We start from the raw sequence: 25802 nt of genomic DNA on the forward strand, positions 1-25802 counted from the left end.
GCCCTTAGAGTGTGTGTCTGTGTGTGTGTTTGTGTGTTTTGCTGAGAGTCATCGAAGCTGAAAATAACACTCTGGGGAGCTGGAGAGGTGGGCTGGTAATACCGCCAGACTAGAGAAAGGGATACATGCAGCTTTTCTCTGTTTCTCACCCACATCCTACGTGTGCTGGCACACACACACACACACACACACACACACGCATTTACATCCTTCATCGATTTTCTCGGTATTGTTACATCTGAGAGGGGATTAGACATAATGCATACAGCACAGAATGAAATGTTATCCAGACAAAAACTTTATGATAATTTGATATCTTTCTTTTTAAGTCGCCTTTTCTTTGATAATCAAAAACGTATCTGCATGAGTCTCAGGAAACAATAAAATAAAACAGAAAATTTTACATTAAATGCAAGAAGATGTAAAAAGGAAAGGGAGACAATGACTCATAAACAATACACTTGCTTCAGGGAGAGCACAAATGGCCCCCGTTGGTAAAATCTGCATGCAACTGTACCTCGGAGGGTTTTGCAAAGAAACAAATACCTCCGCATAATCTGGTTATTGAGCCATCTGGAGCAAATACTAATTTCAGGGTTTCTCTCGGTAGAAGTGTGCTGTACTCTTGTTGACCTCTTTGTGTGTACCTTGGGGTCTGATTTTTCTCTGTGTAAAACAATTTGTAGTGGTTCTTTGGACTACTGCAGATGCAGCGAGTCCAACTGGAAGCATTTTGTGTTCGTAGGAAACCACACATGTCTGTGATAGTTATATCATAGGAAACATCTTAATCCAGTAAGACTTATGCTGGTCATGTTGTTTTTGTTTTGTTCAATATAACAATGAAAACACTACATGTTATCTCCATGCATACCTGCTTCACTACCACCTGCACTACCATTTCCTGCTGTTTCTCCCTCTACCTGTAGAAATTATGAGATGACTTATTATTTTAGGTTTTCAGCAGCTTTCTCTCCTGAAACTCAGTCTCGACCTTGGAATTTGACAGCCTGGAGTTTTTCATTAGAGTATTAATAATATCATCAGACTGTTTGATAACATTCTTGCTGTTTTGCAATATTTTAACTTACAAAATTCTTCAGATTCAACTTGTTCTGGCAAATATAGCAGCAAATAAAAGTACAAATCAGAAGACGCAGAAGTGAGTTCATCACTTAACTGTAATTGCTTCAGTAACAATACTGCTGAAAGTACTGTATATATTTTTTGTTTTGTCTGAACAAACGGGTTATAGAACAACAAATCTGACATTTTTGAAAACTATCGGCCATCACGTCTCTAAAGTTTGGAGAGACGGCACTGTTGGAAATCAGATCTAATATGAGGCTTGTTTCTTTTCTGTAGGTGGTCTTGAGTGGAAGTGATAACGGATACACACTGACCGGCCTCAGTCCCTCCACTGAGTATGAAGTTATGCTGACGGCCATATTCAAAGACAATTCTGAGAGCGACACAGTCTTTGTCACTCAAACCACATGTAAGTGTGACGAGGTTGTTTAACTCACAGAGCTGTGGTATTTGCTTTATCTAATCAATATTAAACTTGACAATAGTCAGGCTCACAGCTTTCCTTGAGATATAATTCCTCCTGATAGAGCACTGCTGTCTGCTTATTATAACAGATCAGTGCAATCACATGTGCATTTAAGATAAGAAAATTAGCATTTCTGAGTCAAAGCAAAGCATTGCATGAACACATTTGCATTGATTTGTTTGTCTCAGCTTATCTCAGGAGAAGAAAATCTATTTTACCATCAATGATTTGTTACGTATTCCTGTCTAATTGGCTTACATATCGACACAAAGAGTTGTTGAGCAGAGTTTGAATCCAATTATCTGATTTGTCCTCTCTGTATTTCCCCAGTGCCCACACAGACAACAACAACTTCTACCAAAACCACAGGTAAGAAGCGTCCGAGCTGGCTTTCTGTAAAACTTCAAAATGTCAGCAAAAACCAGAGGCCAGCTCGTCTTAGGTAAAACTATGCCATGAAACTTAGTTTTTGAACCTTAAAAGCAGTTGCTTTAAATTATGTTGCTAGCATGTGTCCAGTGGACAGAAGGCTAATTTCACTTGGTACTTTTTCTGAAAAACTATCCCTGCAAAGAGACTGGCCAAATTTTAATCATGGCTCAAGCCAAGGCATCTGTCAAGAAAGGCAATTTCCATTTTAATGCGAAAGGCTCCACTAGCTGCCAGTGCAGGCCTATGTTGCCAAAGTGCAACCGTAGTTCTTCTTAGTCCTTGTAGCAGATTTTTGGCCATTGTTGCTTATTTACTTTCAAGAAGCAAAAGCAAAATTACCGAGTAATTAGAAAAAGAAATGTTGAAACTGTTTATTTTAAAGAGAAAGTTGAAATGCTGATAAGAGTCTCTCCTAGAAGTTTGAATTTATATAAGTGTGTTTACCAAGTTGGCTTCATCCAGAGACTGGAGTTCAAATTCTGGCTTCTCAAAGGTGACCAAAGGCCATCTGGAATGGGTTTTTGTTGTTTTAGAAGCAGACTACAGCTAATTGAGTCTTGTGGCTTCTGTCTCCTTTACTTAAGTTTTTGCCCACTGTCCTAGAAAGTTTCACACAGCACATCTGCTTTGTTTAAAAATCCAAGCGGCCCTCTAAAAAGCACAATTCAAAGCAGCCGACTAAACACCAGCAGGTTGCCTTTGTTTAAGAAAGAAGAAAAAAAATCATAGTTAGTGCTTTAAGGATGCATCACAAAAGCTAAACAAAAGCATTTTGTGAGTGCTTGTGAGAATACTTTTCTTTAGCACCCAAAATCACAGTGTGCCGAGCTGAAACTGAAACTTTCACGCTGGCTTTTTTCCCCCTGATATTTTCACATTTACAGTGCGAAGAAAATAAAGTTTGAGCCAAGCCTCATTTTTTGAGAAATAATATCTAGAGTAATTCGGTACAGTAACAGCGAATCTGTGATGTGGTGTCTCAGCGGCACGTCAGGCTGTGAGAAACCTTCAGCTGAGTGACGAGACCACCCAGAGCTTAGAGGCTTCGTGGGAGCTGGAAGACCCCAACGTGGAGAGCTACAGGGTCGCCTACACAAGCCTCAGCGGAGATCACAAGGACTCTGTGAGTTGGAGGTTTAAGGGTTTATGTTAGTTCCCAGATTTTAATTATTTTTCCCCCTCAAGAGGTGTTTTAGATCCGGGTGACTTGTCTGCAGCTTCTAAAGCTGCCCTCCATCACAAACTGCCCCCTTGGTGAATTGTGAATGCTGATTATATGGAATAGACAACACTGAAGTTGTGTTTGGAGGAAGATTATTGTTGTTTCCCACCTCCATCCAACTGGATGGCCCTACAGCGGTCAGCGTTGGGTTGTCTGCTACAGTCAGAAAACTGATTACACTTTTAGTCCCGGGCCACTTAGCCCCTCATTCTTGATCCCTCTATCTCTTCTAAGAGCCCTTGAGCTCAGTGCCATGTACTGACCCTGATCGCTGATGCACTCACACACACATACACGAGGAGTCGGCCTTTCCCGTCCTCTTCTTCTGTCCCTCTATCTCTCTGTTTCTCTTCTCTATCCTCCAGCCTCTCTTCACACCCCCCCCCCCCTCCCTTCTTTTAATTTCCCAATGTGGTGTCAGAGCCGTAGAAGATGGAGAGTCCAGGCCAGGCCGGCAGACATTCCATTATCTTTTCAGCAGCCATTTACCTCACTGTGAGTGGGGATGGAGGGCAGCAGAGAAAAGAGCAAAAGAAACAAAGGGAGGTGGGAAGAGAAACAAAAGCTGCACAAAATGCGAGGAAGCTTAAACCTGTCTGCCGGCTGACGGTCAAGGGCCGTTCCAGGTCACACGTCTTTTCCAAGGTTTCGGCATGTTTTGGTGTATGAAAGACAGATGAAAGGAGAAAGAGACAGCGCAGAAAACTCTGTTTGTTTGTTTATGTACCTGAAAATGCGCGCGTGTGTCTGCACCTCCACTTGGACACAGTGTTTCAGCACCCAAGTCACAGTGGACAGCTCCTCCCCATCCTTTGGCTCTGAATAGCCTTGTGTCACCACTCATGTCACGTCTTGGTGTAGAAGTTGAAGACCAAGATGGCAGGATGTGCGAAAATAATATAAACACAAACACTAAATTGTAAAGAATAACTGTAATCCAAAAGGGTCCAGAAAAGATGAAGAACAGGTAATACAAGACATTCACAACTGTACATGGATCATGCGATTCACACCTATTGCCAATTTCTAATATCACTTAATGTTACATCAACTCAGAAATCATGAAAAATGGAAACAAAGTTTTGTTTTCAAACCCAAGACTTATTTAAGAACAGACATAGAGCTCTCTCTGATGCGGTTTGCTTTATAAATATTGAAGCTCTTCGTATAAGGAGCAGGAGTAAGTCAGTTTTTAGTCAGGGCAGTTTTCAATGAGGAGAGAAAATTTGAAAGAACTGAACTTAATTCATAGTAATAAACTATTCGGCAATTAGACTCTGAGGAAGCTACATTAGCAGAGCATAGTCCAAAAGTGATACAAAGTAGGACAGGACCTACCCAGGGCCTAAATCCTGGTGGTGGCAGAGATGAAGCAGGTGGAGACCCAATAATGAAGTACTGTAAAGACTAGACTAGCAGCCCAAACACCCAGGAATGCAGGCAGAAGAGTGAATACTAAATAATCTTCCTTACTGAACTTGCACATAAGTTTCATTACTGAAATATTGAAATAACTTGGTTGTGTCAGTGCTGTGTAGTTTTTCAAGCTCAAATGACTTACAGTTTAGTTACAGATATCCTCAGTTAGATGCCAGAGCAGTCAAAGTGTGCTTTTAAACTGCGTTGCATAATCTCAGTAGTCACAGTTGTTATGGAGCTGCAAATGACTGTAATTTTCATCATTCTAAGCACTTTTAGAGGAGCAATTCGTAATGCTCAACTTTTAGTGCTCAAGCCAACATGACTGAGAGCATGAGTGCTCTGCGTAATGAAAACTTTGACCTCCTACAGTTTCAGGACAGCTGCGGATGAACAATATGTGTGCTACAGTATAGCTGAAAGCACCTTTAATAAAATCCACTTGGTGTGACTTATCGAGATTGTTTTGCCAGCCAGTGAATCTCATTCTTAGTGTATCTCTATCAGGTTTTAAGTATACTGTAAATTATCACTTTCATCATGATTAGCTTGTTGCCACAGAAGAAATACTCAGAGTACAGGGGGTGGAGGTGCGGGCTGTTGGATAAAAAAGGAGCTCATTTAAACCAAGTGGTACTTTTAGGACGCAAACAAACATCCAGGGAAATACTTCAACAGTTATAAATGAAGACGGGGCAGTAATGGGGTTTTTCTCAGCTATTCCCTGCCCCACTTTTGCCATCAACTGACTTTATTGACTGAGCTGAATTGAAAAGACTTCTTAAACTTCCTCCAAATGTCCTTTTAACCCAGCAGAGCAGAGAGGCTGTTTCTATACCCAGTGTGCTATATGTATATATGTATATATATATATATATATATATATATATATATATATATATATGTACATGTATATATATTTTATATATATATATATATATATATATATATATATATGTATATATATATATGTAATGTGTGTATTCACGTGTGTGTTTCCAATCGTAGATGTCAGTTTCTGGAGGTCAGACGAGAGCAGTGCTCGAGCCTTTACAATCAGACACCAGCTACAAAGTGACAGTCACACCGGTGTACAGCGATGGACAAGATGGCCTCGGTGCATCTGCCATGAGTTCCACATGTAAGGCTAACAAACACACAGAATGCAAAGCACACACACACACTCACACATCTCTGGCTTATTGACCACAGCGGTCAATGCTGTGTTTCTCCCTTTTCATGACACAGAGATGCAGCTCCCAGTTTAGGAGAAAACTGGAAGTTAATGACAGTGAATTTCATCGCTGTGAGCAGAGTGTTCATTTGCATTGCATTAATTTCATGTTCATTTACGTTCTTGAAGGAGATTATAAATCAAAGCCACGACAAATACTGATGCATTCCTAATTGTCTTAATGAAGGCCACTCATAATTGCTGCAGCGCCTTTCATTAATGAGACGATTAAATTATTTTGCTCAGGTCTAATTGATTTTCTCAACTATTCTCTAGATTACCTCTTATGAGCCAGCAGTGGCTGTCTCCTCACCGCGCAGAGAATTGAAATGTCAGACAAAACATGTCTTCTTTTTAGATGAGAGCTCTATAAGTCATTGTAATGCAAATAAAAATCTACTTAGCTTGAAGAATTATACATCAGAACCTGGTGTACAGTAAGAGATGATTTTTTTTTGGGGGGGGGGGGTTCAGTGATGAATATTATTCCCTAAATCAGTTCCTGAAGTAATGTGTTATTCCTCTAATTGTGGAAGTGCACAACTCACACCCAGCCCTGTCAAGGCTGGATATTAGACCTGTAACACCTGAAAGCGTCTCTTGTAAAGTCAAAAACTGTCAAGTACTGAAAGCAGGAAAAACTGCCTTTAGATGCAAACTTAATTGATAATCATTTGATTGAATAATTTATAACAGAAAAACACCAAAATTGTTCCATTTTCAGTTTCTCACCTGTGAAGATTTTTTTATTAGCTGAAACTGGTCCCAGTGGTGAGCATTTGTTTTATCAAGCTGAATATGAGAGCTGACATTCAGATTTAAATGATTAAACATTAATTTTATCAGTTTTATTTAAATAAATTTCTCATGTGGCTGTTAAACATTTCTATATCCTTAGGAAGCCAGTTATCATAAACATGAAATGATATTCAGCTCTAAGTCCTACTGTAGACAAATAATATGGATTGGTTGTCTTTACATTTGATGACTTAGGTGAATTAGTTCTTACGTCAGGGTTTTAGCATGTGTTAGTAATATCAGCTGCAGTTCTTAGAAGCTCTTCTATGTTCTGGTTTTGCTTTGTTTTTGGCAGTGCCGCTCTTGCCTCCTGAAAATCTGCGTGTGTCAGAGGAGTGGTTCAACCGCCTCAGGGTCTCGTGGGATCCACCTCTGTCTCCTGTTGAGGGTTACAAGATCGTCTACCAGCCCCTCTATGGTACACACACACACACACACACACACACATTCTGTTAATTATTATTATTATTCTATCTAAGTATATCTTCTTTTTCACCTTCCTTTGTCTAGCAAATGAATATACAGTCACTCAGGGCTCTGCTAGGTATGGCTAATTACATGGCAGCAACTCAGTGCATTTAGGCATGTAGACAAAATTAAGATGACCTGCTGAAGTTCAAGCTGAGCATCAGAATGGCAAAGAAAGGTGATTTAAGTAACTTTGGGCGTGGCATGAACCTTAGTGCCAGATGGGCTGGTCTAAGCATTTCAGAACTGCTGATCTGCACACACACAAGACATGAAACCTTGAGGCGGATGGGCTACAGCAGCAGAAGACCACTCCTGCTTCCAGTAGGTTAACGCCCCCTGTCACAAAACTCAAATGATCTCAAACTGGTTTCTTGAATATGGCCATCTCAATTAAACAAATGTGGGAGAACAGAGCATTTTCATCATGTCAATATGTCAGTATAGTCCAAAATCTATGAGGAACGTTTCCAGCATCTTGTTGAAATTAAGACACTTCTACAGGCAAGTGGGAGTAAAACGTAGTACTAGCAAGGTGAACCTGAGAAAGTATCCTGTGTGTGTGTGTGTGTGTGTGTGTGTGTGTGTGTGTGTGTGTGTGTGTGTGTGTGTGTGTGTGTGTGTTTATATCGTGTATAGCTGATTGTTAAGGACCCAACACTGAAAAATCTGTGACAGACACATAATGTCTGACAAAACAAAAGGCTCTCAAGGTGTTTTGGTTTTCCTGATAGTGGCTTCTTGGTTTTTCTTTTAAAATGAAGTTCAAGGAAGATGTCACCATTTGGCACTAAAATAAGACGTTACCCTAACTCATTTATTTATTTTTTGTCTTGAGGCATCATCAAAAGCCCATTTTCACTGTTATCCTGCTTCTGTAGTTCTAATTGTTTCATCTTTCCAAAACAAAACACAGTTTTTTTTTTCATTTTTCCTTTCCATGTCTGTTTTTAGTCATCTAAACACAATTACTGTGTCTCTGAGGATCCAGCTATAAGCAGGACAGACTGCATTCATCTGATTTTAGGAAATTGTATTGAAGAGAAATAATTTTCAGCAGGCTGCTGTTTTCACAGTAAGAGCCATGGAGGGAAGAAAAGTGCCTGTGTGTGCCTTCCTACACACACACAGCTATACAGCTACCATATACTTAATATAGGTATAAACACACTAAGTTTAGCAAATGATTAAAATGCACAGCACACATGCAAACACACAGCTTGTTTCCCTTCACATTGTTCCAGTGGGCTGTGTGCTGTAAAGATAATTGCTACTCTGTCTGTGTTTATCTGTTTTTATTTTTTTTCTATTGTATTTGTTTCATTTTTAATTTAATTCTTTAATCTCTGTATTCGAGGTTGTTATTATTTTGTAAAACACTTTGCAGCAGTTATCTGGGAAAGCCGCATTAATACAGAATGTTACTGTTATGTCTTTGTTTTTATTTTAGTAGTCAAGTTGAGGGCATCTCTTTGTGTGTTTGTGTATATAATTAAATTCAGGTTTATTTATATAGTGCTAAACCAAAACAACAGTCAGGGGTATTATATGTGTATGTGTATTATATGACTTGATGCAATCCATGTTGAGAGCATTTTATATATTTCATGACACATGAAATAAAGGGAAACATTATTAAAACATTATTAAAATTATTATAATTGTCATGAAACGCTGTGTGGCAGGCAGGAATTGGACCCAAAATGCAGGCTCGTAGACACAAGGGATGAACTCAAAACCACAGCTTTATTCACAGGCTGGGAAAGCATACAAAGTAAACTAAACTGGGGAATAACACACTAAACTTACAGGGAGACACCAGGAGATCCACACAGCATGAGGGACGACGCGACACTGACTCAGAGAAACACAGGGTTTAAATACACTGGGAAGTAACGAGGGGAATGAGACACAGAAGGAGAGCACAGCTGGGAGAAATCAGGACTGACGAGACAAGGGAGCAAAGCAGGACACATTTACATAAGACACGGACCTTCAAAGTAAAACAGGAAGTATGACACAGAGACACGAACTTGGCACAGTGGAGACAGCAACTAAGAAACACAGAGACATAAACCATAAGACAGAGGACTCTAAGAACCGAAAGACACAGAGGGAAACTCAACATGCAGACAGACCACACAGAACAGAGGGGACACAGAGAAACACGAAGGGCAAGGGATCAAAACTAGAAACGATACAACTCACAAGCACAATATTACAAAAATCATAAAGAATTAAACATGCTGGGTCAGGGGACCCAGGACCCTGACAATAATTTAGAAAGTACTTATATCATTCTGATATTATACTGTTAGAGGCTTAGTTTATTCAAAGATACTTGAATAGTTGGTTTTGACTTCCATCCATCCATCCATCCATCCATCCATCCATTTTTTTCCGCTTATCTGGGGCCGGGTCGCAGGGGCAGCAGCCTAAGCTGAGAAGCCCAGACCTCCCTCTCCCCGCCCAGCTCCTCCAGCTTTTCCGGGGGGAACGTTAAGGTGTTCCCAGGCCAGCCAAGAGATATAATCTGTCCAGCATGTCCTGGGTCTGCCCCCAGAGCCTCCTCCCAGTGGAATACCTCACCCAGGAGATGCCCAGGAGGCATTCTAGTCAGATGCTCCAACTGGCTCCAAAAGGAATGGAGGACCAAGCTCCTGCAACAGTTGTTTAACGATTGAATTGCTTGTAGCAATGGGCCAGACATCCCATACACCCGAAGCCCCTCCCTGAGGGACACGGTCGAATGCTTTCTCCAAGTCCACAAAACACATGTAGACTGGTTGGGCAAACTCCCAAAAGACCTGGTCCAGTGTTTCGCGACTGAAAACTGCTTTGTTCCTCCAGTATCTGAGGTTCGACTGAAGGACGGATGCTTGTTTTCGGCACCCTGGCATAGACATTCCCAGGCAGGCTGAGGAGTGTGATCCCCCTTTAGTTGGACACACCCTCCAGTCCCCTTTCTTAAAGATGGGAACCACCAGCCCGGTGTGCCAATCCAAAGGCACTTCCCCTGATCTTAGTGGCAAGGTACTCACCCTGCCACTAAGAAGTTGTTTAACTGCCTCAGTGACCTCACCCCCGGAGATATATGAGTTGTCCCCCTTGTCCCCAGACGCTGCTTCCTCTATTGAAGGCTTGTCAGTGGGATTAAGGAGGTCCTTGAAGTATTCCTTATTATTCAGGCATTTCCTGTGCACCCTCACGATGGTGATCAGTTGACAGCTCAGCACCTCTCTTCACCTGAGTGTCCAGAACATATGGCTGCAGATCTGATAATACGATTACAAAGTCGATCATTAGCCTACAACCTAGAGTCTCCTGGTCCCACGTGCACTTATGGACACCCTTATGTTCGAACATGGTGTTCGTTATGGACAAACCGTGTTGTTTCTGTTTGCAGAGAAGTCCAGTAACAGAACACCACTCAGGTTAGATCTGGTAGGCCGTTCCTTCTAGCCATGTCCTCCCAGGTCTCACTGTCGTTGGCTACATGAGCGTTGAAGTCTCCCAGTGGAATTATAGGGGCCCCAGGTGCAGTACTCTCAAGCACCCCGCCCAGGGACTCCAAGAAAGCTGGGTTCTCTGAACCCTTGTTTGGTTCATAAGCACAGACGACAGTCAGGACCCGTTCCCCGACCCAAAGGCGCAGGGAACAAACCTTCTCATCCACTGGGAAAAACCCCAACCTACAGGCAGCAACCCGAGGGGATACTAAGATACCCAACCCCAGCCTTTCACCAAGGGCAATTCCAGACTTAGTCCAGCCCCTTTCCAGGACACTGGTTCCAGGGCTCAAGTCGTGCATTGAGGTGAGCCCAGTTATAACTAGCCAGTACCTCTCAACCTCACGCACTAACTCAGGCTCCTTCCCCACCGGAGAAATGACGTTCCATCTCCCAATTGCTAGTTTCGGTAGCTGGGGATCAGTCTGCAAAGGTCTCTGCCCTTGGCCGCCGCCCTGCACACATTTCACCTGACCCCTGCAGCGCCTCCTGCAGCTGGTGGGCCTACAGGAAGTTGGGCCCATGTCCCTTTTTCAGGCTGTTCCCGGCCAGGTCCCATGGACTGATGCTCAAATTTAATCTGATGCTCAAATGTAAAAAGTTTCAGGATATGACCTAACCAATGTGTTTGCAAACTTAATACTTTTTAGTGGTAGGTTGAGTGATTCTAAATGTAAATAGTATTTTAAATGTTTTACACTTCTCATAGCTTTGTGTTTATCTTGTTTGTAGCGTGTGACTTAAAAAAATCAGAAACATTTATCATTGTTTGGTTCCTTTTTACACCAGTGTGTATGTGTCTTGTTCTCAGTTCACGGTCCAGTATTGGAGACAACAGTGGATGAAGATGAGAACTCCATGCTTATTGTCAATCTACAAAGTGGGACAGAGTACAGTGTCCGAGTAAAGGCTTCCTATCCTGCAGGAGAAAGTGAGCCACAGCTAATAAATGCCAAGACATGTAAGTGTCCTTCTCATAAACCTGCTAGTAACAGGACAGAAATGTGGATGCCGAGGAACTCGTTATCCCTCACAGTATCTTGGCTGTTACAGTTAATTACCATAAGATTTTGAACATATGCAACCATAATTTTAAATGCACTTTCATTGAAAAAACACTGATTTACTTTTGGGAGGTTATTGTATTTTGGGGGGATTTACTCATTTACACATTCGCCTACCAAGTGAAAGATGTCTGTTTTGATCCCAGGAGGAAACACAAATCCCTTTGGGGTTGTGTCAGAAAGGGCATCTGGTGTAAAAAATCTACCAAATCAAACATGCACAGGGGGTTGCCACAGCAACCCCCTGTGAATAAAGGAGCTTTATTGGGATGTCACCACCAGCTGGAAATTTTTTAATTATAAATTTGCCACAAAACGTTGTGTGGCAATTAGACGGCAGCAGAAAAGCAAAGTAGTTTAAGGAAAGTGGGGAAGGTATAACATGCATATTAAACACCTGCTGATATCATACTCTCTAATTTCCATTGAGACTTTAGCAAACAGACAGATGGATATTAATATTTTCCTTGCAGGCGGTGAGAACAATCTCTTTTGCATATAGATTTGGTATCAGTAGGTGCAGTAAGAACTAATGCAGGCTTTAATGCTTCTCTCATCTAAAACAAATAGATGAAGAGAGTGGGAGGCTGAGACGCAGAGAGAAAAGAGAAAAGTTAAAAAGCACTGCATGCATGCTTTCATTTACGTTGTCTTTTTAGTTTTTTTCTTTATGATTCTGTGTAGTCATGTGAGTTTTCAGAAAACTGCCCTATCATCCCTCTCTCAAAATCTATTGCGGTTTTCTGGGTTTAAGGTCTAATTTCAAGTGGTGGGATAAATACAAATAAGCTTATACTGTAGTTTTAATAGCTCATCACCACACTATTTCCCTCTGAAGCAAAATGCTGAGACACGTAAAGCTGAGTGATTAATCGAGTTGCACATCATCTGCAAATAAATGGGCTGCTTTTGATTTCTTTTTATTAATTTGTGCTGCAGTGTTGTGCCATCCCTCATCTGTTTTTCTCTGTGCCCCAGTAGGATGACTTACAACTCCCTCACGCCTTCCTGTCTATATAAAGCACTCATAATGAAAGATGCTTTCATTTCAAAGAGAGAAAGATAAAACACGAGGCACTGAGATGTAAATTATACCACCTTCCATATATAAACTTTACACTCTGACACCGGCGTGGCAACAAATTTTTAGCAGTGACTTCAGGACTAACAGAATGCATGTATTTTGTTTTTCAACTTAATCCACATGTTACTCTTTTGGGATCCATGCTATCTACCGCATTATGCTTCTAGTACTGTTTTTCATGCTGTAATTAGTTTTTCTACACTGCTGGCCAGGGATCAAGAAAATAGCTCATCACTAAATATTCAACAGAACACATATTCTCTATTAGATGCAATCAATTCTCAATGCGCCGATACATTTTCAGATGTATCGCATTTCCCCATGTTACACAGTGCTTAGTTAAATTCATTGCCAGTAGTTTGGTCTTCTCTGGGGGAACCCTGATTTATAAAGGGAAGTGCATTGAATCATTTGTCATTTTAATAAGGTGGCTATAGTGTCATATTTCCCCGGGCACACTGCATTCATGGCAGCCTCATCAACAGAAGGTGATATGGCATGTTTGCACAAGTAATTTGCACATACTAACATGTAGCATAAAAAGCAAATTTAGTACCCGTAGGACCAGTGAATGAAATTAACTTGTTTCCCTCAGACAAAGCTTAATATTTTTTGTAATTGGGTGCTGGAGCTTTTATCGTATAGGTTAGCACAAGACTGCGGAAGAGTCTTGTGATGTTTTGCATAAAAAAAAGAGAGGTTTGACTCAGACTTTCCAATGTGAAAAGAAAGGCATGATGAGAAACATCCTGAATCAACTAAATATATACTTTTCCTTTGGGTGCAAAGACTTTTTTTCATCCAGTTGTAGCAAAGGGAGCCAAAATCAGACATTCATTTTAACACAGTGTTTATCTGCATGCAGCTGCACCCACATGTGCATCAGCACCAGCTTGCAGGTGTCCGTCTTCCAGTGCCCATCAATGTTGCATGTTTGTATGTATGAGAGTAAGTTTATGTGCATCTTTGCATATTATTAATAGAAATGATGGGTTGCCCTATGCATTATTCAAAAGTATTTAAAATAAGGCACCTGCCATATGGTCCCGGCATAAAATATCCATTTACTGGCACAAGAGCCGAGTTTATTTTATATCATCAGCAAATTCTGTTAACAAGGAGGAAAGAACAAGAGTGAGCAAGAGAGGGAGAGAGAGGAAAACAGAAGAGAGAGTGACTCCAGGGAGGTTTGCTTGCCTGTGGTACACTGAAATATCACTACCAAACAAGTTTCAGCTATTAAAACTGCTCAGCTGTTTTGCATTTCACTGCATAATGTCTCTTGTTCCCCCACAAGACACATCAAACCTGACTAATTTTGTTATTTAATGATTTATTTTAACATCTACCCAGCTGAAGGTTTTAGACTATCTACCCTTGGTGCACTGTTAATGTTCTGACCACTTTCCTGTTTCATACATAATCTGGACAATTCATAATTGTGTCCGAAACACTAAAAGCAAAAGAGCTTTCTGTTTGGGGACTTCAAAATTTCTCCTACTTTAACTCTTGATCGTCTGGTGCGTGGAAGGGCTGGGGACAACAGGAAGTAATATATTAGGAAGTAATAGTGTGTGTGTGTGTGTGTGTGTGTGTGTGTGTGTGTGTGTGTGTGTGTGTGTGTGTGTGTGTTTGTGCGCGCGCGTGCGTGTGTGTCGGAGAGAGAGAGAGAGACATTACGAAATGTATATTAGTGAGTGTATTGGAAATTGAAAACTAGAGGTTAATCTGACCTTTCTGTCATCTCTACAACTCTTTGTTTCTCTCTAGTATTCCTTGGTGTGTCTGGCTTGTCAGCCTACCAGGTGCGACCCAACAGCATGTGTGTTCAGTGGCAGCCTCTTCTACATGCTACAATATACAGAATCTCTATACAGTCCACACTCAGTAAGTACTTTTACTCTTAAGGCCTAAAGACCTGTCAACAACCCTCTGACAACCTCCATTCACTAGGGAAGAATGTGTATTCTCCACCCGGTTAGCGAGTGGTTGCTAGCTGAGGGTGCTGCACCAAAAGCTTTCCCTGTGTTTGCTTTGCTTGTTAGCAGATTGCTGTGTGGTTTGCAAGTGTTTGCACATGTCTACAAACACTCGACATTTACTCTCTGAATGCCTTGCAAACTGGAGACAGAGAATGGTTGCCCTCAAAGTTAAAGTTGATTCCTTCCTGCTGCAATCAACACATTTCAAACGGTGCAACTTTTATTTCAAGGTGACCGGTCTCTGTTTCAGGTTTGCTTCGACATTTCAGTACCACTTGGCAAGTGGTTTGCAAGTGTTTGCTGACAAGTTGGTCTCTCACACGCCAACCAGGCTCTAGGATTACATGAATTGGGAGACCGTTCTCATTCCCAACACGTAACATACCGACGATTAGTTACGTCCTGAGGCGTCCCATAGGAACAAGAGAGGTAACCTTCCGCATCCCTATGGTACGCGCCAGATTGCGGATGGAGTCCAATAGAATGACGTTCCCGGCGGTAACACATATTCCAGCCGTGTATTCCAGCCCTAACCCTAACCTTAATCCTAACCTTAACCACAATCTTAAACGTATTAGATAGTGTTTTCCAAAGTGATTAATGATGAGAAAGTAAAATAAATATACATGTGTAGATTAATTCCAAACTGTTCTCATGTTTCCGAAAGCGTAACATACCGAGGATTTGTCACATGGTGTCGTATTTTACGTTTTGGGATGAGAACGTGTTGGAATGGGATGACTTAACAGCAGCAGCCAGCAACATCATGCAATCGGATGGTTGCCAACTCGTCTCCAGACCTGTGTGACTGAGACCTTAATTATATTGTATACTGGCATATACTTGTATCTGTGCAAAGTGTAAATTTTTTTAATATAGTCCATTGGTAATTTGACCTGCAACAAGCTGCTCACTCTGTCCTGTCAGCTGTGACACATAGTCAATACTTACATTTTTACTGTGCATTTTTACTGAGAAACAATATTTTTGCCAGTTAAGTATCTGGAATACAGTTCAGTCAGTAAATCAAAATCTTTACTAGAGTTGTGTTATGCGGTGATGCGGCTGAATTCAGGCTGCGACCTTTTGAATGTGTGTCCTCAAAGGTTTCCAGTATCCTCGTGAAAATGTCTCCTCTGTTTATTATTAACACAAAGACCCGTCAGCTCCGGACACGTGTACTGGTTACGTGTACCTTTCACATTCATGTTGATTTATATTGATGTGAGCAACTGGGGAAATAAGTGTTATATATATTTGTTTCATTCTCACATGGCACTGGTTTCTGCTGTGAGGGATCATCATAAATCTTGCTATTTGCAGAAGGGAAGGGAGATATGATATGCTCAATAAATGACATGGGAGGAAACTGCTTTGAGAATCGCGCATGTCATCGCAGCAGAAATGAAACCAGGAAAGACACAGAATATGACCTTTAGACGCTGTTTAATACACAGATCACCTTATTAATCAATGGAAAAAGGGAGCTGCAGGAAGAAAAGGGGTTGAAGCAAAGGGAGGAGGGTGCACAAAAAGGAGAAAGTAGAAAAATATGTTTTAGTTAAATAGGATCAGCAAAAGGAAAAAAGTTGTGTTTAAGCCCAGCTTTGTGATAGTTTGCTCTTTCCCACTGAATCAGATGACAAAAATATAAAATCCACGTTGTGTTGACAGAGAAGTTTGGAGCTCATTCTATCACAGTGAACAATTTCAAGTCAGAGCTTTATTTTTATTTGTCCTCAGGGGGCTATCAGCTGGGCAGCACGAGTTCATATAAAATCTAAAGCCCTCCTGATATTTTTCAGAGATGGCTATCGTGTAGAAATTGCTGTATAGATCTGTGGTCATCCTCAAAATAATTTGTAGTGTAGGCAAGTAATGCCTGAATTACTGCTTAGTCCACAGAGTTATTTTTGAAATATCAGTCTCATGCAGTGCAATAGTGTGAAAGTGAGCATAAAAATGAAAACATATTGTAGCAGGCAGGTTGGACTACAGTATGTGCTTCATGGGTTTACATTAAGACTGAAAATATCCTGTCATTTATTCCTTGATTGCCGTTCAGTGAGATTCGTAGTTGGTAAATGAGCTCTGGGTTCCACCCGTTTGATTTGCCATGGGAAGGAAACCACAGGTGTGACTAATACCATTACCAATGATCCTGATTTGCTTTGGTGTGCAAGCGAGGCAGTGTGCACAACATCAAGGCAATGACAGCGCAGCAACAAAATTGAATGCAGCTTTATTAAAATTAAACTGAATAACAGGAATGCACTGTGTATGTATATCAGATCTTGGCTCTGCTTTAAAATAGATTTTTCCGACAGCGTTCAGGCTCGTGGTTGCTGTTGATTAAACTAAATTGGAAGCTAGCGTTGGCTGATAAATGCATTAGAGACACGAACAAATTCGGCGTGTGATTTGTGCACGCATGTCATTGCCTTTCGAGCGAAGAAGACAGCAGGAAGGAGGGAGATTTCTCTCCCGTCTTCCTCGCAAACTTTTCGATTTGTCTTTGTCGCGCTCTCTCTCCCTCTCCTGCCTGAGCAGCGGTGGGATGTTGAAGTCGAAAGTTTAGAGATTTGCTTTAATCCACGCAGAGCCAGCCAGCTGCTTAAACACCTTCTCGGATGGAAATGTGTAGAGCCTCGGTGACAGCTGTTTCCCTAAACTTTATTATCTATGGCTGCTTCCTGCACGGAGGAGGAGCTAATTTGTCAACCTCCAAGATGAGAGACACATTAAGAAAAAAGATTAGACTAAATGAAACTGACAAATGGCAGCCATTAGAGTGTGTACTGTATACGCGAGTTTCCAGTTTGTACCTTTTGGGCTGCCAACATAAATTCTCATGTCTTTTCTTCTCTGTGATCCTCTCGCTGTGCAGCTTGTCAAAACAGACACTACAAAGAACGTGTTTGCAGTCTGCAATCCAGGGGAAATTGTCAAGAGAAGAGAAAAGAGCTCAATAACGTGATTTATTTTGATTTTCAGTTGATTTAAGATGTTTTCCCACACTTTTTGAAAACTTTCTCAGTTACCTTTTTCGGTGAAGTGAAAGCGGCACATGTGACAGATTCTCAACTAGTGTTTGTGTGTGTGTGTGTGTGTGTGTGTGTGTGTGTGTGTGTGTGTGTGTGTGTGTGTGTGTTGTGCTTTCATCATGATAAATATGCCTGAGAATGAATCATTTTGATGAATCACAGTTAATTCTGTAAAGTAAACAAAACATGAAGCTTCATAAAGGTGACAGATCCTTAAACCGAACTCAAATCTGATAATATTTACCTTAATCTGCTAGAAAATGTATTATTAATATTATCTTTGATTTTCATTAAGAACACAGAGGAAAATGAAAGTGTGTCTTTTGTAAAAGTTCATCTAAAAAGGATCTCCAAGCGATTTCAGTCTGTTTGGCGTGCATGACTTTTATTGGGAATTTTAATCACTCTAAATCAGCTCTTTTATTTCTTGTTGCCTTGCAGATGACCAGAGACAGGAAGTGAGGCTGGGAGGTGGAGTTTCCCGACACTGCTTTTACGACCTCACTCCTAGTAGCCAATACCAGATCAGCGTTCACGCGCAAATACAAGAAACGGAGGGACCCTCTGTCTCCATCACTGACATGACACGTATGCTGGGTTTATGTTTGTTTTATGTCAAAGCGGTCAATCATTTCATTCATTTCTATTTATCATGAACATTTTTAAAGCGGTTGCAAGTTTTATTCTTATTTCTTTTTTACTCATTTCTCATCTAATGCAATCAGTTGATCCTTTACGTCTCCATCTTATGTATATTTTTCCCTCTTTGCACCCTGTAGCCATCTGCTTACGTTTTCTTTCATTTGCTCGGTTGCACTCTTGGAAAAGATATCGTGTTTGGTCCTGTTGATTTCTCAGGGGGCTTTCAGGGTAGTGGTTGGCTCCAGAGTGTCCTTCTAATATCAGTGAATGCCAATGTCATTCACTGATAAAAAAAAATGAATAGATAGATATGTTCTCATATTCACATTGCTATGTAGCAAGAATCTTTTGGATGACTTCATCTGTTTGGTTTTGGAAATAGTTGAAGGTCTATAGACAAGAGAAAATTCACTGATGTATTCACAGTAAATGTAATTAATAAGAGTGTGTCTGTGTATCAAAACTTTTAGCTGTCAGCCACAGCAAAGAGAAGCAGCAACTACAAATAGTCATAATTGTATTAAGTGTATTAAGTTCAGTACTTGAAATTGTACTTGTTGCTTTTACACACAGCCAACAGCTACTTTTCCATATCATTTGTGTAAGTCTGTAAACAACCAATGAAGCTCAAAGGGTGAAAAGACACAACAAAGACAAGAAACAGCGTCAGGTAACGAAGGCACGAATTTCACCTGAACTCCTCACTGTTTATCATTCAGTGACAACTGCGTCAATCAAGCAGATATTCCCAAGCGGGCTACATATCTTTGTTTTGTCACCACAGCGGTGTGGTGTGGAAGCTGAAGAAACATTTGTTGAGATAATCTCATCCAGTTTTACAGAGTATGTGTCGCTTCTTTGCGCAGTAGCAAATCTCTCCGAGATGATTCACTTTACTTCTCTCTGGTTTGACAGAACTTTCTCCAAAGTAATTAATCTGACACTGAGGCACAGACTTTAACTTGGGGCTGTTTTTGACTCTTACAGACAATAGATGCTAGACTGATGAAAAAATCACTTGTGCTGTCCCCAATTTAGGATGTATAGAAACAATTTAGAAAGTTCAAATCTGAAGTAAGACAAACTCAATAAAACACAGAAGCTGTATTGCTTGTGTACAGTATCTACAGATTGCATTAGAAATCTTTTTTCTGTAAAGGTCCAGAGCTCAATCGCTGGAGGAAAGGTTAATAGAAACAGACCACTGCTATGTCTCAGTGTGCCAGCTGTGTTTGTGTGCTCATGCAGAAGTGTGTGTTTGCGGTCTGCATGTAGACCCCATTGATGGTGCCACTTGTCACTGTCGTCATGATTGATGACCTTGCCTTGTTTCTCTGTGTCTCTGTGTGTGTTTGTGCATGCTTCCAGTTCCAGCACCCACTCAGGCGCCGACTGAACCGCCCACTACGGAGCCCCCACCCACAATCCCACCAGCCAAAGAGGGTGAGCAGAGGCTTTTAATACTCTTATGTTCAAATGTGGTGGATAATCCTTGCAGTTGACATATTATTTTTTTTAAATGTCTTTTCAGTGGAAATATGACATCCATCTTATTTCTGTTCCTTATTCCCGCCTGGTGTATTCATTGTGTACTTTGAAAAACAAAAATGGCCAAGACATTCCTTCTCATGAGTTTGTTTACATACAAAAACATGTGCATTCAGTAAAAATGATGTACTTAATACTTGTTTTAGAAGTTGTTTTGAAAACTTCTTATCTGAATTTATTTTCCCTGTGCGTGCAGGAAAAATGCGACTGAAGCAACTTAGGAAAATGAATGTGAGACAGAAGAGTGTGTTTAGTGGATATATTGGGAAAATGATGCCAAAGATTGAGCTGCCAGAGGAGAGGAAAAGGGAAATACCAAAGAGAAAGTAGTGATTGAGGGTGTGCAGATGGTGTGACAGAGGAGGATGCTAGGGAGACGGAGGCACGAAAGAAGAATACAGTCCCCAGCATGCTATACCGCTCTGCTGTGGTACTGAAACTGAACATACACAGTAAATCATAAGGAAATTTGGAGAGTCGGCTTGTAAATGTAGGGTGTGCTAAAGGAAAATCTCAGACATTTTTAATCCACAATGACTTAATTATGTGAAATATATTGATTCTGCTGCAGCTAACACCAAAATGAAGAAAAGTAACTTCTTATCATATTACCACAGGCTCAGCTAAGCTAATCTGATCACTCCCACTCAGCTTTACTTCTCCTCAGATCATGCAGGGTACACCTGACTCACCGCTGACCAGCAAGTTATGATACCTGTGAAGTCATGTTTCTCTTCAATCACTAAGTAAAATTTAGAAAATGAGCCTCAGCTGTTCTTGATAAATTCAAACTACAATCTATGTAATAAAAAACATCCAATCCAAGCACTATATCTATTTTAATATGTTAAAAAAGAGAGCATGTCAAATTAAGGCATTTGAACAATTTAAAAAAAGCCAATAATGAATATGATGTCACTAACTTTTTAATAACACTTGAGCCTTTGGAGAGCAAGGAGTCTAATTCCTCTGTTTTTATGCAAAATGCTTATAAAGCCATACTTAATATAGGATTTTGTGCCCTCTTTTATTAGGTGACAGGTCATTACAGCTGGCATGCCAGTTTAGCTTTGGGCTGCTTTATTAAAGAGCCATGCTGTTGTAATACATGCAGATTTAGCACAGTTGACGAAGCTAAAAAAAAAAGTCATCTGGAGAGCAGCATGTGTTGCTCCAAAACTTGTATAATTCCTTCAGTATTAATCTGAAGAAATTAATCAAGTTCAACTTTTGTTTTCTCTATTTGATGCTTTCAAGTTAATAAAGATGATTTGCAATTCAGTCTTTATTAGCACACAGCTTCTTTCTTTCTTTTCTAGACAGGGTTGTGAATGACTCATGAGTTAGGACAAGCAAAAATGTTTTTCAAATGGCTTTTTAAATCGAAAGCTCAAGTAACGAAGGGGTTTGAGTCCACCACCCTTTCACCTACTACCCAGACAGTCTTCGTCCTCCTCTGTTCCTGTCTGATGAGCTCAGGTAAAAGGTCGCACCGCAACACGAGGTCCACAAAAGTGAAAGACACACCTGCTGAGCCCGCCTGGAAGCGCTTCTGTCTAAGTTTCTGACCTTTGTCAGACCAGTGCCTCCATCTGTAATGACAGGCAACCTTTATTCGGGACAGAACTGCAAAGATGGGAGAAACAGAACACAAGGGCCGTGTTTTTGTTCTAAGTAGGAGGGAGAAGACAACGAAACAAAGTTATGCAGCATGAAGAGATGGAAAGAAAATTTACAGGAAAATGGTCAAATGTTCAAGACAGATAGCAACACAGACAGGAAACACAAACAATCCTCTGTAACATTCAAGTTTTCTCCTCTCCTTTGTTTCATTTGAATTTATGGATCCTGACATGGTCATAAACAAGGTTAGAAATTTAGCAAAGACTTGGAGGTTGCAGACTTGTTAAAAGCACAAAACAACTTTACAGCAGTGATGATAAGGCTACTGGGAGTCATCGAGAAACCTGAGACAAATAAAAGAGGGAAAAGTCGCTGCAGGGCCGTGGATATATAAGAGCAGCACAACCTGACAGGATAGAGATGATTTTGTATTCAGAAAAATCAGAGTTTAAAAATGTGTGTGCACCATACCTTTAATCTTATGAACTCCACAGTTGGCAGATTGCTCTGAAGACCTAGTCTTTGCATATTTACCCTTTTCCAGCAGATGTATATTTGCCGAGCTTCATACTTTGCATATTTACTCTGAGTCTGAATATATTAGGCAGCCAGTTAATATTCCACTTATGCTTTGTCCTCCGCTGACATTCACTCTGTGTGAAATTTTTTTTTGTGTGTAGACACAAATCGTTGTGCTGACTAAATCTGAACCCCTCCCTTATCTGTCTGAAGTATGTAAGGAGGCCAAGGCTGACCTGGCGTTCCTGGTCGACGGCTCCTGGTCCATCGGAGACGACAACTTCATGAAGATTACACGTTTCCTCTACAGCACCATGGGATCGCTGGATCTGATTGGACAAGATGGCACCCAGGTCAGTCACATGACAGCATTCTTAGTGAACTTATCTCATGTTTTACTCATTCATACCGATTTTCCTCAAAAATCTGTCATTACATGAGGAAAGAAGATTTATGGATTAAAACGTCATGCTGTCTTGACCGCCTCGCTCTGACTAACAGTGAAGTGAGACTCTTTGCAGGGCTTGGATTCACATTTAGGACTGTTAGTGGTTGTTGTGTCTAGTCTAAATTCCTGTATCTAGTGAAAATTACCGTTTTGCCAGTTTACACAGTTTAACCAACAGAAATCCAAATTGTCCCTAAGGCTTTTCATTTCCTTTCAGTCTCTTTGCAATTTATTCTCTTTGTTTAAGCATTTTTCCTCATGGGAAATATGATGTAAAGCAGACAGTGGGGCTCCAGCCAAATGCAGCCATACTCAAAACCATAATAATGAGGGAATAACTTAATTGCATATCTGAGTATAATCTGAGGGTTAGGAACTCGTTCACAGACGAGAGAATTATGTGTATGCGGGTGTTAATCCCTGCAAAAAGATAGATTAAAAACCCCTGCTGCTCTAGCAAATTACCTCATCCTCTTTCCTCCAGCCGTTATGAACTGCAGCCAATTTCACCAATAGCCAGTCACCAAAAAGAGAAAGAAAAGCTCTTTTTAATTTTTGCTTTAGGATCTGCTGAAGCTAGACTAACATTCAGCGGACAGTAAAATAAAGGAGCTTGGATGCTCTTATCAAAGAGCCACTTAGTTTCTGTAACCTACTGTTTTCTTTGTTTCAAAGTTAGCCACTTAAATTTGATTATAACAGAGATTTGAGTTTAGTCCACATCCTTCGGATCATTTATTGTTTAGGGAAGAAAGGTGCTGACATTGGCATTCACTGATATTAGAAGGACGCTCTGGAGCCAACCACTACCCTGAAAGCCCCCTGAGAAATCAGCAGGACCAAAGCTTTATGTCTGCTGAAAAGTTTGGGAAAGTGAGAAGAAACTTTAAACTCCCCGTGAGTCAGTCTGTACTTTCTGGAATGACTTCTTGTTGCTGAGCGGTATTGAGTTAACTCCACTCATTTGCAGCCACCGTTCCACAAAACAATACTTTTTCTGCAGAAATGGTGACTTTAATAAGTTGAGTGCAGATGCATTAAAGCTGGTATAAACAGTGAGTGGTTCTCTGTCAACTTGATTCTAGCACAAGCAAAAGTTTGACTCACGTTACCACGGGGGATATTACCATCTTCACTCCCTCAGACTGTCTCCCATTTATCAGGTCCATCAATAGTAATGCTCAGCTCTAACTCGGGGCTGTTGCTCCCTGTTGTCACTGTGAACTCATTTATTTGCGCTTCTGTCCTGCATGGCCCCCACTATGTCAGCAAACCTCAGCTGGTTCATTTATCACACTGTAGAGGTGCTTGCTAAACCCTTTTGTTTGATTTGTGTAATGTCTGCTGTTAAGGAGTTCGCTAGCCTCGCTGTGCCCCATAACCCTCTGGCAGTAGGCTACCAGCATCACAGCGCTGGCTGTAATGTGAGAAAGTTGGCTGCACAATAAAAAGGGAGTTGGCTGGTTAATGTAGGCTGACCGAAGCCAACAACAGCACCATTAGCAGTCTGGAGGTAATGACAGTTGTCCGACGCTCTTAGAGTATGGCTATTAGACTGATTTCAGTGCTAGTTTGGGAATGTGGATGTATGTATTCCTAAGTTTCTCTTATGCTTGTAGAAAAAGTTGCAATATTCTCTTTTCGCTTCATGAGTGTTTCTTAGTGTGAAAAATATTAAATACACCAGTAAGGACCACATAAAATAAAGGTGATAACTGTGCCCCGTCTATTGAGCTATAACCTTAAACAGTGAATTGTATATTTAGGCTTCTTGTGCATCATGTACAGACAAACCCATCTGCACTACATTCGCTTTGTGGGGCTATTTAGTCACACCCCAATTTATATGATTACACAATTACCGTCAGTGAACAATAGCAATATCTGTTTGATACTGTTGTTAATGTCCAGAAAAAATTCAGAAAGTGTTGGTGATAATGACGTGGATATTAGGTTGTCTGACCAAGATCACAATCATTTGGCTTCATAACACTTGAATAATGCCAGATAAGCTTTTTTGTGTGTAATTTAGGTTTTTTGTACTATGGGGAGAGGCTGAAACTAACCTGAAAACCCTTTGCGGCAGTATCGTGAATGACATGACTGCGAACAGATGATGACAGAATTTTACTATTTTCTAAATTTTCCCTTTATAGGCAAACGGCACTTTAAATTTGCATAATTTTTATTTGACATGTGTCTCTGTCTCTCTCCAGGTGGCCGTTGCTCAATTCAGCGATGATGCTCGGACCGAATTCCAGCTGAGTTCTCATAGCAACAAAGAAGCACTGCTGGAGGCTATTCAGAGAATCAGCTATAAAGGAGGAAACACCAAGACAGGTTAGAAAAGCACAATGGCAATATTATAGTGGTGATAGTTACTGCAAGGGTTTAATTCAGATTCCACGTTTATATAATTCACTTTGTTTAGCTCCATTTATTAGCAGGACAGTTTAATCTTAATGTATGTTAGTACACTGCTCAAACATTTAACACAGATGGAAAAGAGAAAAATCATGCTGGATGGCCTGGATAATGTTTTAGGAATAAAAGGATGCCAAATCGTTTTGATAAAAAATTAAAATGATGAACCTACAGAGGGCCTAATTCAAAATCAAAGTGAAAAAGTGATGCTAGTCCATTCTGAGGGAGTTTCCTTGCAGCAACTCAAAATGGTACTCAGTAGTTTGTATGCCCACCTCATGTGCTTCTATGCATGACCGACAACGTCTGGGCATGCTCCGAATAAGATGGATGGTGTCTCTGAGTATCTTCTCCCAGATCTGGACCAGGGCATCACTGAACTCCTGGACTGTGAGGTGCAACCTGAGGGTGTTGGATGGACCGAAAAATGATATCCCAAAGGTGTTCTATTGGATTTAGGTCAGGCAAGTGTGGGGGCAAGTGAGTGGTATCAATTTCTTCATCCTCCAGGAACTGCCTGCCCTCACTGCCCAGCCCTTCGTGGCATTTGCCATAGAATACCAGGAGTGACAGTTTCTGTTTTGGATGGTGGGTCAGTGATGCTCTGCGGAGGAGTATCCATGGAGGAATACAACAGACCTCTACAGGCTAGGCAACAGCACCCTGACTGCTATTAGGTATTGGGATTTCATCCTTGGACTCATTATCACACCCTATGGTGGTGTAGTGGGTCCTGGTTTCCCCCAGGTGTAATGCCCGGCTTTATGTGGCGATTATGCAGGCAGTT

At 40.9% G+C, this 25802-nt stretch overlaps 1 protein-coding gene across 4 annotated transcripts in view; it reads left to right on the forward strand.

Moving 5' to 3' along the window:
• The window catches only part of LOC100699146 (collagen alpha-1(XIV) chain), a 152154-nt gene that overhangs the window by 53904 nt on the left and 72448 nt on the right, over nt 1-25802 (forward strand). For all 4 annotated transcript variants that reach the window (XR_003222272.1, XM_025911718.1, XM_019364636.2 and 1 more), the window contains exons 17-27: nt 1366-1498; nt 1886-1924; nt 2971-3110; nt 5637-5769; nt 6956-7078; nt 11449-11598; nt 14556-14672; nt 18253-18399; nt 19822-19896; nt 22357-22496; nt 24808-24931. Coding sequence is in view for 3 of the 4 variants with exons in the window: in XM_025911718.1 (XP_025767503.1) it covers nt 1366-1498; nt 1886-1924; nt 2971-3110; nt 5637-5769; nt 6956-7078; nt 11449-11598; nt 14556-14672; nt 18253-18399; nt 19822-19896; nt 22357-22496; nt 24808-24931 (1321 nt within the window). In the remaining variant the exon portion in view is untranslated. The remainder of the gene's footprint in view (nt 1-1365; nt 1499-1885; nt 1925-2970; nt 3111-5636; nt 5770-6955; nt 7079-11448; nt 11599-14555; nt 14673-18252; nt 18400-19821; nt 19897-22356; nt 22497-24807; nt 24932-25802) is intronic.

This window comes from Oreochromis niloticus, linkage group LG11, assembly GCF_001858045.2.
Source record: "Oreochromis niloticus isolate F11D_XX linkage group LG11, O_niloticus_UMD_NMBU, whole genome shotgun sequence".
Classification (NCBI taxonomy): domain Eukaryota; kingdom Metazoa; phylum Chordata; class Actinopteri; order Cichliformes; family Cichlidae; genus Oreochromis; species Oreochromis niloticus.